General features: G+C 33.4%; 1 protein-coding gene across 2 annotated transcripts; it reads right to left on the bottom strand.

Annotated features, from left to right (window-relative positions):
* Positions 1-1,293: 1,293 nt before the first annotated feature.
* On the bottom strand, positions 1,294-12,042 carry LOC148601175 (uncharacterized). 2 transcript variants are annotated; one of them, XM_088555150.1, is made up of 2 exons: positions 11,884-12,042; positions 1,294-7,520 (listed from the first exon to the last, which is right to left on the bottom strand). In XM_088555150.1, the coding sequence occupies exons 1-2, from the start codon at positions 11,884-11,886 to the stop codon at positions 5,604-5,606; spliced, it is 1,920 nt and encodes a 639-aa protein (XP_088411276.1). In that variant the 5' UTR covers positions 11,887-12,042; the 3' UTR covers positions 1,294-5,603. The 2 variants fall into 2 exon arrangements, with proteins under 2 accessions (XP_088411276.1, XP_088411275.1); XM_088555149.1 differs by lacking the exon at positions 11,884-12,042 and adding an exon at positions 11,678-11,803.
* Positions 12,043-20,780: the final 8,738 nt, after the last annotated feature.

Raw genomic sequence — 20,780 nt, 5'->3', positions numbered from 1 at the left:
CTGTTTACTACTTTTTGTTGCTAAGATACGGTTCTGATTTAAAATTTTTGAAAACACCTCTTCTTCAGAGTAATCAAGGGAACCAATGTTCTAGCGGAAATCATACGACAAAGACCACACATGGAAAACAGACATACACAACAAAGAACATAAAATAAAAAAAATTTAATATATACACGTACAGAGCAACAAAAGTAAATGAGCAACTCGGTCTCTACTAAAAATTGGTTCTCATAGCAGATAAACCGTAACGATCCACTAGCTCGTAAGTGACGGCCATAAAACCTCTTTAGTGGTGATTTCAATCTTGAAGCAAAAATATTGATGGACACCCTTAATCTTTATGCTTGTGATCTTTCAATTTGAGATCAGGAGTGCAAGACAAATTGTTGTCAAGACAACAGTATAACCAAGCTGTTGTAATGAGGGATACTGTACCTAAATGAAATTAAATCAAATAACTTATTGCGCATGAATAATGTGTTCTGGGCTAGGTTTCATAAGATAATACTAAAAATAGATCAATTGAGATTTACGTCCAATTCCTCCTCAGTTCAAATTTTATCCAATTAGAATTCAGGCTTCACAAGATAATACTAAAATAGATTATTGAGATTTACGTTCAATTCCTCCTCAGTTCAAATTTTATCCAACTAGAATTCAGGCTTCACAAGATAATACTAAAATAAATTATTGAGATTTACGTTCAATTCCTCCTCAGTTCAAATTTTATCCAATCAGAATTCAGGTTTCACAAGATAATACTAAAAATAGATAAATTGAGATTTACGTTCAATTCCTCCTCAGTTCAAATTTTATCCAATCAGAATTCAGGTTTCACAAGATAATACTAAAAATAGATCAATTGAGATTTACGTTCAATTCCTCCTCAGTTCAAATTTTATCCAACTAGAATTCAGGCTTCACAAGATAATACTAAAATAGATTATTGAGATTTACGTTCAATTCCTCCTCAGTTAAAATTTTATCCAATTAGAATTCAGGTTTCACAAGAGAATCCTAAATATAGATTAATTGATATTAACGTTCAACTCCTTCTCAGCTCATATTTTTATTCAATTAGAATGCAGATTTCACAAGAGAATCATAAAATCGATTTATTGAGATTTTCATCTGATCCTTACTCAAATTTTATCAAATTACAATGCATAAATTTAATGACCTGAGGAAAATTCCTAAAAGAGACGTGAAATGAAACCCAGGCCAGATCTCTGAGCATCTAAACAAGTCGTTCTTTACATAGATAGTCAATACAACAAAAAAACATTATAATAATTTCAAACATATTTATTGAAAAAAATACAAGGCACTGAAAAAACATAAATATCTCCATGTTTAACATTAAACTATTGTTGATCTTGGTTAATACAAAGGTTGCATATTATCTACAATAAAGGCTTGCTGAGTTGGACTAAATTTCACTCATTATAACAGTGTAATAGTTATATCAATAACAGCCTCATGAGTAGTTACTCAGCAAGCTAGGGTATACAATGATAATCTAAAATTCCATGTACAACCAAAACAAGTAGAAAACTTATACATGCCCCCACCCCAACCAACAAAATAAAAAAAACTTGATCCTCTGCACTTGTAAACACACATAGTTCAAATACGAAGTTTTACAACCATTTGTAACATGGAATGTTCAATGAGTTAACACTATTGGTCCATATATATATGCACTATGCTGAACTGATGTAAGAAGTGAAATATCAAAACCCCTGTTATAGATTTATTTTTCCCAACCAAGAAATGGCTTATGAATATTTATATATACTTTTGAGAAAGTGGAAAATATTACAAAATAGACACATTAGGAGCAGGCTCACTGCTTTTGCTCTGGAAAAAAAATAATCCTTAAGAAATGGAAAGTCCCTTCAGTTAGATAATATCGCTATTTTTTGGTTTATGAGTGATCTTATGTCCATATACATGTAGTTGTTGATGAGATTAACATACAATGTAGGTAAAGCATATCAAAATTCACAATATTTATATTAGATTAATATTTTTGTATTTAGCTAAAACAAGCAAAACAAGTACAGTTTTGCTGCATACACTACCATCAACCTAAATCTTAATTTCTCCACTCTTCACAGATGAGTCACTATTTTCTTCCCTGTGACTAAACTGCATCTCCATGAAATCAAAATTGAGATACAATTTCTTCATTCCAATATTTTTTGTTTATTTTTTTTAACATAACAGAAATGCTTTAAAACATTAACAAATATCAAAGATACATGTATTTGTCAGGCAAGCAGAGGTATTAATCTACAAGCATATTTTGAAACGTTTTGTGAAGACACTGACTCCACTCACATCATCTCCACTGTTAAGAGTGGAGAATTAAAATAATTAGTGTTGACAGTTGTACACCATGTACCTATCTTAATATCTTTTCATATCTTTTCATCATACCAACATATAAAGTTTCATAAAAATGCATTAGGTACATTACAGTGTTGAACAAACACATATATCACAGATTTTTGATAATGGAATTCTCACAGAAAAATGTACTAAATTTTTAAGAAAATTATTGAACAAAGAGAAGTAAATGTACATAGCAGAATAATAACAAGAGGCTCCAAGTAGTTTTATATTGCTCAACTTGCTTAATAACAAATGCCCTCATATGACTTAAATAAAAAATATGACATGAAAAATCCTATAAGGAATACTGGTTCAATTCATCCTTTCAAGTCAGGGTTTGAAGCCTAACTCGGGGATTGAAGGTGGATACCAAACCCTGACTTGGGAGTATGTTAAGTCAACCATAGGGAGTAAAACTGGAAGACAATATCATAACACATATAAGTATTAAGGGTAGTTATACAGCCATGAATAAACTGAGAAAAAAATGTAGAACTGTAATTCAATGCTACATGTACATCTAGAAAATTTTTCTACATTTTTCTCTCATATTAGAGATACATCTGTATAAATGATTTTCCATGTATTATATCATTAACTATGTACATGTATACATTAAAGTATACATGTAAAAGATAATTGGGGTAACACAGAGGATGAATTAGATCTATATTTCAGAATGGAAGAGTTTGAAAAATATTAAGGATGGACTACAGTCTTTTAATATCAAAGCATATTAAATATATCAACTCGCAAATCTATAATGACAGCTTTAAGACAAATAAAAACAATACACAATGTACATGTATAGCACTACTGCTATACAACACAAATATATAACCTAACATATCCAGCAGAGAAGCAGAAATTGACAAAACTGGAAGTAAATAAATCACTAATATAAAGAATCATAACAGTAAAATACTAACTTGAAAAAGCTGAAATATACTACAATGTAATAGTGGAATTGAATCATTACAGTACTTCAAAGCCTGAAACTGGTAGTGCATATTCTGTAAACTGTAATACCAATAACAAATACATTGTACTTCATATTAATGAGACTGGATAAATTTCACATCAAAATCATTTTTCTTCTAAACAGTAAGAAAATGTCAAACCTTCAACATGGATACTGCAGTACAAACAAATATGCGCATTGTGTAAGTGCATGCTGAAATACAAATGTATTGATGTCACTCTTGAAAGACTCAATAGACCCTTTTGTGCTAATTTTTTTTGCCCCGCTCATTTTGTTATTCTGCTAAGTAAATGCAGCATATTCCCGTAAAAAAACTATAAGAGTTTTCAACCAAATATTTACATGGAAGTGTTGAACCTAACTGAGGAAGTTACAAATATGCCTGATTAGAAAATCAGCATGTACTATTCAGCACACCTAGTTGTATTTTAAGGTGTGCTAAAATGATGCATTTAAATGTAACTATACATGTAGCAAAAAGAAAAGAAAATATTTGGTATGTTTACTACAGGCTTCCACTCAATATTCTATTTAATATAAGAAAATATAACCTGAGTTGAGTACATACATGTACATGTATATTTGTACAAATTGTACAAAGGGTGGGTCAATATGCTTCTTTTACCATACACAAAATGTACATGTACACGTAAAGCATAAGTTTTCTTCACAATATTATTACACTGTACTTGTAATTCAACTAATAACAACTAACAATGGCAAATAAAAATCCCCTGACTACTATTGGTCCTTCAAAGTCTGAGTACACCACTAAAATGAACCAAATGCAAAATATGTGAACATGTATAATACATTAATTACAATAAATATCTAAGTACAATTCTGTGTAAGAATCTGGCAATAGGTTCAACCTTGTATGTCATTTTCTAAATTGTTTTTTTTTTCACCTCAGATATCTTCTATACTTGTAGAAACAACGGAAAAGCTATTTAAATTAATCCTGAAGCATCTACGACATAAATTGCTTTTGCAGCTTATATCAAGAAAAAGTGGAGATAAATTTCCTGCCATCTTTCCATAATGCATTTCAACTGAGTTTGATCTATTAATATGTTACAAAAAAGCAAACTTTAAAAACACTTAAATGATTTTTTTGGAGGTTTCAAGGTGTAAATACCTGAATAATGCAATAAAATATCAGTTTTTTTTTCTTCATTTGCCACATTGCCTGATTATTAGACAAAGAAGTATTCAAAAGTAAATCATAAAGAATGTTTTTATCATTTTGAAAAAGAATTCCATCAGCTGCATTTTCTTGTAGATATAATGGTACAATTGTACATCTGTACTAACAGTACAACCAAAATCACTGTTAGTACACTGAATAACCATTCTGTTACAACAATCGAACATGATATGGTTTCCATACTGGGAAAAGAAAGACAACTCTGTTGAACAAATATTGGTAAGTGATCAAAGATTATTTATGAAAAAAAAACATTAGATATTCATGTATTTGTACCTACATGTACAAAGACATACAAAAATAACATGTTTTTCTATTTATTTTGGTAAAACTATATGTTCATAAAATATATGTACATGTACTGTATACAGTGATACATGTATGTGTAGATGCTTAGAACATATAATACATGAACACCCCAAACATATCCACAGAAGCCAGTCTACTGGACTATGTTTTCTGCCTGTTTCAAATGTGTATCAGATTTTACATATGTTAGTTAAACAAATTTCAAATTCTGATGAAAACTTTCTTTTTATATCTATTTTTTTTTATTTTATTACAGTAGTTTTTCACAGTTTCACCAATAATTTTGCATAGCAAGAGAAAACAAAGGCAGATATCTTAAAGAAAGCAACAAATTAATTGGTGTAAAAATAAAACTACATGTACACATGTGGGATCATAAATCTCTTTCATCCTTTACATGTTGTAAATAGGAATTGGTGGGTGATCTCTGCACAAAACTAGAACAAAATGCTGTTAGTACCAGCAGTTCTCAACCAATTTAACCTTTAAAAATATATGATAACCATTCAATTCATTTCTACAACCTATAAGATATATGTACCTTCATAGGTTTAACAAATTGAAGACAAATAATATAAATCCCTTTGTATTATCAAAAACGCAATTATTCATATGGATCAGCACTTAATGCTGAAACAGGAATTAATTCATAAAGTACACGTATAAACTGCATTATACTTAATGAAAGACAAGATAATTGACTCATTAGAGAGTGGTAGACTCTGATTTTATACAAATATCCTCAGTCTGAGTGGCCATGTCATTGTCAGGACTAAATGACAATGCTGATATAGTCTGGGTTCCCATGTCTCCAGTACCACAAAATTCTTTAATCGAACGCACACCAAACTTGACTTGCTCCATGCCACTGGCAACCTTGGTAGCCGCAGAACCCTTTATTGTAGAAAAGTAGACAGAACCAGTTTCTTTGATTGTATGGTAGTGTCCTCTGACCTTCTCCATTTTCTTCTCTAGCCGAACTTTTACTTCATCTAAAGTATCTTTGATGTTTGGTGACACTTTGGAACGATCCCCATTTTCTATATTTGGAGTTGGACATTTAAGCGGTGATGCCCGTGGAGTTTGCTCAAGTGGGGAATTAAATGGAGTATCTGGTGGTTCTTGACTGTAGTAAGAATCCTTTGAATTGCATGATTCTAATGTAGAATGTTTCCCACCTTCACAATCATCCACTTCTTCAATTGTATATTTAAATTCTGGTTTGTTGGCCTCTGCACATGAACAGCAACTACAGCAGCTACAGCACTTGCACTTTTGAACACACAGGGAAATAAGACCTATTGTGATGCCAACTATAAGGCTCAAAATCATGCATCCAGCACCATGAATAAGGGCCATGTGATAAGTTTCTCCATCCAATAATGTGTGGATTCCAACATGAACAGAATAATTTGATGTTCCTATGCCATTCAGAGCAACACAAAGGAAGTCCCCTGCAAAATAACCTCTCATGCTATCAATATAGAGGGCTCCGTCATCCTTGATACTTATTTCTGACACTAAACCAAGACTGTACCCAATATATGAAGAATGGGAAACAGTTGATATATTGTAAGACTGCAATATGTCTTTAACATGCACATGTGCAAAGTTTTCTCCCCAAGGAGTTTTCCAATAATGGATAGACATAGGTACACCATAGCTTTCACAACTCAGCAGTATGGTATTCTGTGGCATTACACTTGTAGAATTAGAAATGAAATATACCTTTGGCACCTCACAGTGCATGGTATTGTTCTCCAAAAGTTTATATTTCTCATTACAGAAAAGGTCAGATGGATTTCCATATTTGAAAGGATTTGATCGGATACGATCTATCAAAGGCACCAATTCACAGGAACAGTCGAAATTGTTTTTCGAAATTATAAATTGGGACAAATGATCTGAAAAGTAAGCAACTTGTTCTGATACCGTTACAAGGTTGTTATGGGAAACATTCAAAACATTCAGCTGACTCAGTCCATCCAACATAGGCAAAGTTAACTGAACAAGTTCATTGGCAGTTAAATCCAAAGTCTTTAACTTTTTGAGATTTTTAAAAGCACCAAGAGGGATTGTAATAATGGCATTCATGCTAAGGTTCAATATCTCAAGATTTTCCAAATCATCAAATAGTTCCTCATCAAGCATGTGTAAAACATTGTAACTTAAATCAAGTTTTTTCAGTGATTTGAGTCCACTGAATACAGTTTTATTAAGACTATGAATATAGTTGTTGTTCAGATTTAGGCTTTTCAGATTCATTCCACGGAAGGATCTTTCTGGTATTTCTGAGATTACATTTCCTCTAAGATCAAGATTTCCAAGCTCTGTAAATTTTACAAAATCAATAACAAAGAGAACTTCTTCCATTTGCTTAATAGACAGTGTTTTCAATTTGTACATGAAGGATTTATCATTGATTGAAGCAAGACTGAAACCATTCTGACATACAGCATAACTCAATTCAAAATTACAGGAACAATCAAACGGACATTTTGGTTCAACTTCTATTAGACCAGGTTGATGTGTTGATGGTTTTGGTAAATAGATACTCAAACAGATATTAATCAGAATGATGAAAACTATATGTCTAGCATCCATTCTTAGCTGTTTGAAATTCTGAAAAATATAAAAAAAAAATTCATATTAAGAATTTTAAATGAACAGAGATGTGACAATAAACATACATCTACATGTTTATGTATGTGTGCAAATGTGAACATGTGCATGTTCATGTACATGTATATATGCAGTGTAGGCCTACCTTTCAAAGAAAACTCTAGATTTCATACACAGATCTTCAAAGATACAATCATGTACAGGTGAGCTAACAACTGACAGTTTTTCACAATTTTTTCATAAAGGCCACACCATATAAATAATGTATTTGTTACAAGGATGTTCTTCCAGTAAGACCACAATTTGATGAATGTTTGCTGTTGTGAATGTAAACTCATATATAAAACAGATGTGTAGATACATTTGTAAGTAGGAATATATTTTCTTTGTACATGTATGGAGAATTTCAGTTTTTTTTCAGAAAAGATCGAAAACAGCTAATAACATGCACTTCTAAAACAATAAAGAGCTTTGTGGACTGCAGCATGATACGACCAAATGGTTAATCCCTGAACAGTTGGTGCAAGTGTGGGCACAATAATAATTTCTACACTCTTAAGCATAGGTACTTGTAGTTCATTATGGACACAACAACTGGTTTGGACTAATTTGAAAATTCATTGGAACATTTGTACATGTGCACAGTACATATATGTACTTAGGCATGTGTAGCTTTCAAGCATTCTATACAATAAAAACTCAGTAACATATATTAATACTGACTCTAGATACATGTAGCTACATGCATGTACAAGTAAGAAAGGTTCATATTTAGACAGCTTAGTTTCATGAGATCATGAATATGTAGACATGTATGATGAGCTAGTTTAGATAGGATTATATTTCATCATGACATTTTTTGAGGCAAATTTCAATCTATAATATTATATGTAATAATTAGCCACATAAAATGACATTATTATAGGAACTTATGATGGGTTAGTTGCTTATTCTGTGTTTCTATGTCAGGTACATATACATTTACATTTTTGAACATGTACATTGTGTATTAATATTGGGAGAAAATACATTGTATGTCCAAGATACAAAAGCAACTAAAGGTAATTAATTAACCAATACTCCAATTACTTGAATTTTATCTGAATATCAAATGAAGTATGATTTAAATCACACCGGAGAATTGCGAAAGGTCTGTCTGCAGCAGTTAGTAAGAAAGGAAACAAACAGCTTCTACTGCGTGGAGATTGGTACATTTTGTACATGTATCTATTAAAATGTACATGATGTAAATGTAAGTGAATTTTCAACTTCCTTATTACATATACATGTACAATATAGCACATACAGCAGAAATGAAAGTTTTTGGCACAACAAAACCCTTCAATACACTTTTTGTGCATCTTACTGTTTTGGAGTAAGGATTGATTGTAAGCAAGTTTCAGTGGTTCTTGAATTTCCTATTTGTTTCTTCAGGAATGTTTTAAGTACATGTAGCCCTCAATGATATCTTTACATGTAGAATGATCTTCTTATCCTTCTATTCAGGATTACATGTACATGTATGTAGACAGATTTCTGCATAGCAATTGAGTTCAACCACAATATGCATGTTTTTTTTTATATAATTGAAAATATAGTTGCCTTTAATGCACATTTTTCATTTGTTCTGCTCAAAAGCCAAGTTGTAAAAAGTTGGAATACTTACACAAGTTTCACATTCTTTACTACTTTAAGAACTAAACCTCCTTGGAAAAAGATAGCTTTGATTGTATTGAATTTTATAGGAAAGCATAGCTTTTCTAAGATCTATGGGAAAGGCAAATGTAATGCTGTGGCCAAAAAAAAAGTTTTGTTTCCTGTTTCCTGACCGACCTGGACTGAAACCCACCGACCTAAAAGGAGTATGGTCAGAAAACATCAAAATCAGTCCCAAAAACTAAAGTGTTGCAAATAAATTGGAAAATTGCATAATTCACTAATTGAATATGTGCCTTCGTTAAAAAACAAAGCTACATTCCTGTAAATGTGTGTTTTGCACTAACATTGCAGATGTAAGTAAAGCAAAATTAGAAAATGTAGCTGTTAAAATTTCATGAGACATTTTTTTGCAGGAAATATAGAGCACATTTTTTTAACTCTTTGATATTCAAACAAAAAAAGTCTTCTGCACCTTCACAACTCCTGACAAGATTTTGTTTACCGTAGCTTGCGCTCCATATTTTTGGATTGAAAATTTAGACCTAATCCTCTCATTTTTGTATAAATTCTTTGATAACTGTGTAGAAGAGTTTTGTGCCCTCCTCATAACTAAAATATGATATAACAGTTGGTATTTACTTTATATCAGTATTCAGATAGTATTTTAGAATAAAATTTAAAATAGGCAAATAAAAAATTTCAAATATTTTGTTGAAACTTGGTAAAAAATGGTAGACCTGAAACTAGTGTTAGTGAATTTAACCCTTTAAGTCAAGAAAAAGGTCATTTCAGTAACCAGAATTTAGGAAATTTTCAATTCCCCCTTCCGAGTTTCTTTTTATTCTGGTCTCTTTATAACCATAACTGGTCTCAATTGATGGGCCCTGGTAATGTTTATGAGCCCCCGTGTCTGAATAGGAGATTAAGTAATTTTATATTACGTTTAATGCTAACCAATCATTTCATCTTTTAATGTAAACTTCCTGTTCTCTTACAAGTCTGGCAGGATGGCCTATCTGGGTCGTCATAGGCAGTGAGATTTAAATAGCCAGTTAATTGACTTGTCTAAAGGATTAATTCTTTAGCCGATTTGGTTTGTCACTGGCTTGTCACCATGCGGTCTAGGGTTCGATCCTCAGTGGGGGAGTATGATTTTGTGAGTCAAGTCATGCTCTCCTGTTACGTTTGGCACCCAACTAAGAAAACCACTGGGTTTGGTTATCTTATGAGCAAGGATCAAGAAATTTTGACAGCCCATGTTGGATGTTTTATAAAATTTCAGCAGACGTTTGTGTCAGTCTTTTACCTGCCTAGAGAATAAACTTTAAAAACCCTTTTTGTAGTTATTTAAAGATAAATATCGAAATTTGTGTTATTACATCACGTACTCTGTCTTACAAAGTATCTGAACGAGTGAACGAGTTTGGTTTCTACCACACGTGGACGTTCTGACATGCAAACAAAACATCGTATCTCTCGGACTTTTTCATCACATCAGCAAACAGCCGAAAACTTCCAAGTGATGAAAAAAATGTTGATTATTTTGAAAATGAAATGAAATGAATACATTTTGTATATTGATCTGAATGGGCTGTTGACTTTTGTATTAAAAAGATTTGATCGATGAATTAATAATAACAAACTACGACTGATTCACAATTTCAGCACCATGTGCTTTCGTTACCAGTGAAAGATCGGCGGGAAAATGGATCGGTCAATCTTTTTCTTATTAAGAGTAATCAAGGGAACCAAGGTTATAAATCAAGTAATAAATGTATGGAAAGTCTAAGAGTCACTTCAATTACTTCATATACGCAATGGTGCTGCACATGTAGCATTAATGTAATCAGTGGCAGTCAAATGTGGCTGCACATTGGCTAATTAATATTGATTTACACCTGTCAAATAATTTCCATTAAACAATTAGGCGACAGGTAGCCAGGATGTTTATAAAGTAATAAAACCATGCTGACTGTAATTTATAAGGGTTGACATTTTTTTTATGTCCGATATTGGGTCATTGACCAGCATTTTTGACTGTTTCCGGATCCTTGCTAATGAGCTAGTGTTAGAGTTGTTCATAGTAAAAAGACTCTTAAGGTGGGGGAAATGTGGTAGGACGGCCTACCTGCGTTGTAGTAGGTAGCAAGATTTAAATAGCAAGTTAATTGACTTGGCTAAAGGATTAATTCTTTAGCGGAACCAGTTTGTTGCTGCCTTGTCACCAAGCAGTCTTGGGTTGGATCCTCGGTGGCGAAGTATAATTTTGAGAGTCAAATCATGCTGTCCTGTTACACAAGCAAAATACAGATGTAAAACACAAGTGTATGATATTAGGTACATTTTGATCTCATATGAAAATATTATTGACAGTTATATATATATATATATATAACTTTGCATATTATATGCTAATGTAAAGTTCTGAAGTTATGAGTGCAAGAAGTCGCTAAAATTATTAACGACTTAAAAAAATGACCCAGCTACGCCAAGATTACCTGCAATTGGACTACTGCAGCACAGCCCCTGATTTCAGATGGAGCCCCTTCCACTTCTGTATGGTAGTACTTAAGGGCAAGTCTCTGTCTGAAACGGGAGCCTGTGGACAGTACTGCAGTACTGGCCTTACGACAAGTTACGTGTTACGAGGAAATATCTCACAATGTCAACACGCAGACAATGGCGCGGGTGCATTGATTCTTACCATTATCAAAGTAAAATGGCTTCTTTTAGTTACCAAGCGGCCAATGTCGGCTATATGTCAACTTTAAACTGCTTATGCCTTCCGAATAACTCGTCATAGTTCTTCTGAAACGAGTTTATCAACTTCCATTGTTTATTCGTTTGAACTTCCGGTTTACATAAACTTAAACCAATGTCGGTGAGGGGTAGCGAGTCGTTTCGCACCGATAACCTGTTCGCCCTAGGTCGTTTCGTCACCCGGCCAGCGAAAGCTATATTTTTTATATAGCCTAGTTGGCCGAGTGGTGTAGGGCGCTGGTCTTAGTGCATGCGGTGTTCCCAAAGATGTCACAACGGTACGATTTCGAGTCCCGCGGAGGGAACGACCAAAAATTTGCATCACAAACTTGAAAGTTCTAACATCGTTGGGAATTTTTCAGACCTTTCTATACGTTTACATATCTTCCCTGTATCAATTTGATTCGATGGAGCAATGTAGCGAATGAGTCGTCACATTCTGAGACGTTTGCATAATATTGATTTGTTGTGACATGCTTCATTAGTTTTATCCTACATAATAACATCATAATAACATCTAAAATGAACTGTCCTGTGCTACCATACATCGCGTACTAAGTTATAGCTCTAGATTAATCCTACGAGGAGGAATGACCCGACCAGCGAAAGCTATATTTTTTATATAGCCTAGCTGTCCGAGTGGTCTAGGGCGCTGGACTCTGTGCAGGCGGTGTTGCCATAGATGTCACAGCGGTACGAGTTCGAGTCCCGCGGAGGGAACGACAAAAAATTTGCATCACAAATTTGACAGTTCTAACAACGTTGGGAATATTTCAGACCTTTCTATATATATATATAATCCGATTCTAAATAAAGATAGTCGGTTAACAAGCCCCTCAGAACTCATGTTTGTAATGTTGAATGTATATACATTCATGTATAGTCCGACTCTGAAGATTCCCTGTGCTTGTCCGGTTGTCAAAAAAAAAAAAAAAATAAAAAAAAATAGACCTGCAGCAGCTAGGGCACTCTGCCCACAGAGCAACTGGATTGTGTGCCCCAGGTGGTGGAATGGGATACCCCTGTCGTGCTACATGCTTGGATTGTCAGGCTATAACATCTAGGCTATAATACGGAAAACCTGACCGCAAACCATAGTGGTGCACCGTGTTGGGAACTTTAGATGCCACGTTCCTTGAACGTTAAAGAACCCTGCTGAGGTATTCGATAGGAGTAGGAACCTTTGCGCTCCGCCACAGGAGGCTAAATTGCCCGACCCTACCAATCCCCCCTTTTTCTAATGGCAATCTAAATTTGTCGACCCTATTATTCTTGTGTTCCATCCCATTTTTCATTTCATCATCATATCATGTTCATTTTATTATCCATTTTATGTTCATCGCCTGAATATAGCTGAAATATTGCTGCTTGGGCGTTTAACCCCAACAATCAATCAATCTAAATAAAGATTACTTACTTACTTACTTAAAGAAATCGTGAAGCTTAGTTGTATATACATTGTACATAATCTTGTAAGCTGATTTTTATACCCTGCCACACGAAGTAGTATGTCATAACACATGATCCGTCTGTTCGTATACAGACATCATAAGCTCTGGTGAGCTTTTAACCGAATGAATATACATGTATACATTTATATCAAATACACAAGACGTGCAAAGTCTAGAGATTGCGCATACAAATAAGTATTCAATGCTTAGAAACAAAAAACAAACAAGCAAACAAACAAAACAAAAACAAAACAAAAACAAAAAAATACAAACACATACAAACACATACAAACATGAACGACACAAAACATAACAAAAACATAGATTGGCAAACAAAAAACACAAAAAAAAACAAATAGAAAATAATAATAATAATAAAAAACAATAATACAAAAATACGAAATAAAAAAAAATAATAATACACAAATAGCACAGTAACTAGCGCATTTCACAAGCTAAGACATACATGCATGGACAATATAAAACAATTTTTCGTGCACACATAAAGACATAGGCATATATACATTTATGGGACTGAGTAAAATACCAATTTGAAAGTTTATGCACAACTACATTGTAGATATAGTGAGCAGCACAAAAATAAATAAAGCGTTAGAAGCTAATTGCATGCAGAACAGCAATACTCCGTTCCAAGTCATTCCAGGGCCGAACTAAGCTCTTAAAATGAGAAAAAAAAACAATTTTTTGTCCAGAAATGATTAAGAAGACTGTTCCATAAAGTACATGTAGCTGCAGGAAAAGGAAAATTTTTCTTTTCTCATCATAAGACTGTACTAGTTTTGATCTGAGGGATATTCAGTATATTTTTTGTACCTGAAAGTATATTTATCGCTATTTTGTTTAAAATTCCTTTGATCTTGCTATTCGATGATTTTCAATCTCACGCCAGTCGAGTGAGAATGAAAATTATCGCCAGTTTCTATATCCTCACGTGACATAGAAGCAACAGCGTAGGGATATTGGACGACCCAGATAACCGTCTGTTTGTTTACTGCGTGTGAAATAATGGTTATTTGTGGCAATATTTTCTAGTCAACAATGGAAAGTGATTTAACACAGTATCTTACCCGATTAGAATGGATAAATCTCAAAATTATTCCACAAACTTTAAACGCGACCGTCATAGTCAACCTATTTTTTTTTTCAATTGATGTGGATCACAGCTGCACAACATACGTGACGTCACGTAGCACGTCGCCGAAAGATAGTCCCGAAAAGGACGTTTTGCAGCACTTATAAAACTTACATATTTAGGTCAAAACTGAAAATAAAAGAAAATTATACCAAACAATTTAGCAAAACAGCGATAAACTGATCATTATTTTTTTTCAACTCGCGGGAGTTTCTCATGCTTATCGCGTTGAAAAAAAAAGTTTGATAACCTAGTATTATATGATTTCACGGTGACAATATCAGGTGATAAATAATTCAGGATTTTAAAGATTTCAACAGCCGTTGTTCTTTGGCTCCGAATATTAAGGGGATAGAGACATCCTGGCACGATCCAAAAGTTCTTCGTATGAGCTAGACATGACATCGTACACCAAACAGAGTGCTCTTTCTTGCACTTTTTCCAGTTTTTTACCAGTACAGAAATGCCATGCCAAAGGACAAAAATTAAAATTTCCTTCCTACTCAAATTACCAATATAAATATCGAAATTACGTTAATAATCAATTTCAATACACAATAATTTCACAGTATTTTCACAAGATAAATTTGCAAATGCTAGGACCTGAAGTTTGCCAGGATTAGCGTGCTTTTTATTTGTTCTAAACCACTCAATTAACTCCAACAATTCAGTTTCTAAAGTGGAAATTAATACATCATAATCAGGTGAACAAAAAGGTAAGGTGTTATCCTCTGCATAGTTAAATAGTGTGACATGTTTGATGAAGTACACATATCGTTGAAAAGAAGAGGACCGAGGAGAGATCCTTGCGGCACGCCCTTATTGATGTCATCCTAACTAGAGAGGGCTGATATAGATATTGTTTGCTGCCCGATCCTATTCAGTCTTATATTGAATAGAATATTGTTTAAAATCAAAATCCCAACTACTAAGAATACTATTAATTTTGATTTGTTTTCGATTATTTAAGTATAAATGAAGGAAGCATAGTGAATGCTTGGAAACTTCATATCCTGATAATTTATCAAGAAAAAGATCACGGGGGAGACAGTCGAATGCTTTAGACAGATCCATCAAAACTGCAACAGCATAGCATTTTTTATCTAGTGCCAATCGCCAATCTTTAAGCAGTCTAAGTAGTGTAGTCTGACCCCAACATCCACACGAAAAGCACATAAATAAGGGTGAAAAATGGAATTAAACTACTCGGTCAATTGATTTTCTAAAACATTTTCATAAACATTTGAATAAATATATAGTACACTGTCAGGTCTGTAATTAGATTTTTCCAAAGGGCTTTTTTTCTTGTATAAAGATATCACTTGTGCCTGTTTCAGTCTGTCTGCAACAAATCTACTCTCTATAAGTTGTTAACTGGGGTATAGTTTCTGTCCTGCAAATTTTCACAATCTTAGCTAGTATCTAAACATGTGTTTTTATGTTCATTTTACAAAAAAATATTAACATAATTTTCGACAACCGTTTCAATATAAAAAGATGAAGTACATATTTTTTTCTTTCTGATTTATTATTTATTATACAAAGGTGCGCATGTGGTTGATCGTAATTCACACATTTACCAATTTTTGTAGCTACCGTTGAGAACAAAAGTTAATTAAAAATGCAAGCAACTTCAGTTGTGTTATTTACAATCCTATCATTTTTTTGTAATTATACAATCTTATTATCATTAGAATAACATTTATGGAGAAAATGGTTTGACAGTAGACTAAAAGTCACTATTTTTTTAGCACTGACTGCACATCTTTCTAAAAAAAATATTGTCAGGTCGAATTTTTATTTTTTTTATTTTGGTTACCAAATTCTGATATCGATATTTTCCCATATTTTTTAACTTGCGTTTTTTTTATGTATGGTAATGAGTTTTTCCTTGGTTTTCATGTTTTTAATTGATCACTATCAGTAATTGAAAGTTTAGCATGATTGTTCAGCACTATAAACTACAGGTTAAGTTCAATTTTCAGCAAAATACAAAATGGAGTATTTTGAACATTTTTCCATCCCTTTTTTACAATTACGTGGTGGAGTATCAACAATTGAATGACAATAAACCATACAAAAGATATCATCCAAGGTATAAACTTCTGTACATGTAACGTAAAATCTTCAAGGAATATTCTGCTTCCTTGCAAATAGAATGACTTTTAAAAGGGGAACAGGCTGCTCCTTTAAAGTCCAAAATACAAAGGCGCAAACTGCTGCCACAACTCTTCTTACGCGTGAAATATTTCATCCTACACGTTCTCCCAGAGAATAAACTTGCTATTTACGTAAGGCCTTGTCCATCATTGTAGACTGTGTGGTGACCTGTACAAATTTGATTTTTTCGTTGCTTGGCTATTGGTGGATGACTGCCTCGTTGGCAATCATATCGCATCTCTTAGTTTATGTTCTCCTTTGGAAGAAATAGGTGCTTCAAGGAATGAACTACTTCTTTGCAATCTCTAGAAATACCGTACTCCATCGGAGACAAAACAAACATAGAAATACAAACATATAAGAACAAACACTGCATCGGAGGAGAAAACCAAGAAATGTCTACACATCTCAGAAAAATACACAAAATATTATTACAAATGCGCTAAAGTAATAATAATGGACTGGCGCAACTGCATAGTTCCCTCAAAATCTAAATAAAGCCTCCGTCCCTTCGGGCGTATAAACTTGAAATTAGATACCCTTGGTGTAAAAACCTTTTATACGACCTGACATATTTCAAATCTTTACGAAGAAAAAAATGCTCTAACTTGACATTTATTTAACCTTCTTACATGTACCTTTTTCTTTTGTATTACTAAAATCTACAAGTCGGGGTAAAATGGAAGAAAAAAACAATCTTGGTTTGTGGAGATTAATATGAACAAAACAGAGGCGAAAACAAACAAAACAAAAACACAAACAGTACAATTATAATTATGTACAAAACCAGACTGAGTATTAATGAAGCACTCATGTATGTGAATATAATATTGGTTACTGTCCCAGGCCTCTACCATCATTAAACATCGGTAGGCATGAGAAGCATAGACATCGCCTATGAAATTTCTTCCATTGTTAGATTTCCAGCAATGTACATGTACATATTTATGTATGTCCATTTTAAAGCCAACATTAACCCGACATGCATTGAACCGACGTCGACACTCAAAATATGCAAAATGGGTCGAATGAGCTGACATTTTTCATCCCGGTGGGATTGTTGTCTCTGACATGTTCACCATATCCATTCTCGTTGTATGTATATACAGTTTCTATGAAAGTATCAAGAGGCGGCAAGGAAGTTGTAGAGATAAAGGAGGTACGGACAGGGAAAAAAATCATCACTATATTCCTCAAGGAAATCGAAGATATAAAGACATTCATACGTTAACATGAGTTCTTAACGGTTTTGAAATCTTACCGCGAGAAAGCAGCGAATTAAAAAGTGCCTATATTTAGTTAATCACTACAATCTACGACAATCCAACAGATGTTGTCTTTCAGAATTAAATAGCATACACCGCGGATCCAAAAGTAAGACGACCGTTTCTTTTTACTTGACAATACTACCTATATTTTATCTACTAAATGAAGAGAGTTGAATTTTTGTCCACTCTTAAATATTTACTCATTGTTCATAAAACATCATTTGTACGATTTTGTGTTGCGTTCAACACTCGTGATTGGATAAAAAATTCGTCCAAATAACCGAAGCAAAAATATGCAAATGAGAATAATACATTGAAAATTATCCGCCATTGATGAAAATATCTCAATGAACAATATGAAGAATTTCTATCCACCAATGAGTATAACGACGTTGAGACTAATATAGCACTTTCAAACAATTTGACCTGAATGTCGTGATAAAAATGGTTCAATCACGCCACTGGCCAGTATGACAATTGACCTGGACGCCAAAACAAAAATAGATTTTATATAGAGTAACAATCGAATGATTTCAAAAAAAAAACTTCGACAAAATGTAGTTCGATACAAAAATTAATTTATTTCCACACAACAGACACTCAAAATCATACATAAATATAGTCTGCCCCCGTAGATCTGTAGAAGGGACTCGGCTAACGCCCCATTTTCCAACAGAATCTACTGATCGACTGTCTAAATAACCATAGACGGTCGCCTGGAAGCTTATAACTTATATTTTTTATGTCACCATTGTATGGTTGTAACTGAAGTTTAATGAGATTAAGTATTATTAATTATTGTGGGGGGCTTTGGCACGGAAAGGGTAAAATTCCAGCCAGATCGATCGGCCCTTTCCTCGACCAGTTCTAAATTTCCTACTGACTACTAGTTTGATTTATTTCCAATCTCCGAAACAGAGGTTGTGTTTCTCCTTCGGCAGGTTTATATGACGAAGGAGAAACAAGGACCTCTCTTAACGTTCCAGGGATCGATTCATTTTTCTCGCGAGCTTCCCTCAGACGGAAAAAGGTTATGGAAGCTAAGCCGCTTTTAGACACCAGTGACATCATACGAATTAGCACATGTTCGATGTTAAACGGGGTTTCTCACAAAATCTTTACTTACTCAATTATTGCAAAATTTGTCTGATGGAAGGGCATAGTAGAAATTTCGGTTAGACAGATATTATCAGATTTTAGATAGAACATAGGGGTCAGACAGAAGATTTTTGCACACATCCCTAAAACCGTTAGGTTTAACCAAATTCTGACATAGGATTAAAGTATTCAGCATGATGAAATCTATCTGTGGTCTAATTCTGGTGAAAAGCTGTTGACCCAAGTTGGAGTTATTGCTCTTTTTGAACGTAATTTGCTGTTTTTGATGTTAGTTCTTTGAAAAATCTTCCTTCTCAGAAACTACAATACAGAATTTAATAAAAGCTAATTGGTATTGTTATTGTTAGGGTATCCTGAACAAAATGACCGTTTGGATTTTTGATCGGAGAAAAAAAAAATGACCGCCATTACGTAAGATAGAACATAGGGGTCAGACAGCAGATTTTTGCATATATCACGAAACCAAATTATGACTAGCTCCAAGTGTTCAGCATGATGAGATCTATCTGTGGTAAAAATTTCATTTTAATCTGCTTTTCCATTTTGGAGTTTTTGCCCTTTTTCAACGTGTTTTGTGTGGTGTTTTCAATGTTATTTCTTTCAAAAATCTTCTCCTTTGACACTACTTGACCTATTTGGACCAAACCTGGCGTGAATGTTCCTTTGGGTATCCTGTATAGAACTGATATGGGGATTTTTGATCTGCCTAAAACATGACTGTCGTTACTAAAAATAGAACATAAAGGTCAGACAGTAATTTTCGCATATTATATCCAAAACTGTTAAGTATAGCCAAATTCTTTTAATTGCTGAAATGGTCCTTACTATAAGGCCTACAAAATTTTCAATGGATCAAAGATGTCAGAAGACTCCTTATAAGAATTATTACCCTTGAAAGATGAAAATGACGGTTTTTTTTTAGTTTTCAGCCGATATCTTGAAAACTATAATAGATAGATAGAAACTTTCAATAGCTGAAATGATCCTTATGATAAGTCCTATCATAGTCTTTGGAAACTCATTGTTAAATTTATTGCCCTTGAAAGACAAAAAATAACCAGGTGATCGATTCAGGTTCCTGGAAGCTTCCTGTTTAATTATGCCATGGATTCGTTTTTAACTGTATTTAATTCGTTGCTTAAAATGTTAGAATATCAAGTTTACAATGACTCGATCACTGTTACATAATGTGAGTGTGTATGTGAAAAGATGCCTTAGGTTACATTCATTATATGAATGTTTCGGGGAAATGGCCCTCTACATAAATTACAAAAATTAAATAAAATATCAAAAAGAGCACACCATATCTCACCAAAATCATAAATCATAATTAGAATTTGCTTGAATCTATTGCTAGTGTAATCTAAAAATCCAAAATCGGAATGATCGTAAATGGACATGATATTAAGGAGGTAGATCTAGGATAGTATAATACAGTTATGTGATTTCTGAAAATTTGGTCTCATTTTGTTGAAATAAAGCCGTTTCTAGGTAGTCCGCACGGATATTTCTAGTGTTTTGTCATAAAAAAGTGCATATTTTTGAAATCCATGGTATGTGGAGGTTCAAGTCATTTATAAGTAATTTAGTGATTATTGTTATAAAATCCAGTAGCCATGGTAACGTAATGAAAAAAAAAAGAGTTTTAGCTCAAATCCTGGATGACTTTCCAAAACTAACAGCCGAATAC

This window comes from Perna viridis, chromosome 12 (assembly GCF_037379345.1).
Source record: "Perna viridis isolate PV_CMFRI_1.1 ecotype Kerala chromosome 12, ASM3737934v1, whole genome shotgun sequence".
NCBI lineage: Eukaryota > Metazoa > Mollusca > Bivalvia > Mytilida > Mytilidae > Perna > Perna viridis.
Note: the sequence above shows the minus strand (reverse complement) of the source record. Positions and strands in the feature narration are given on the sequence as shown.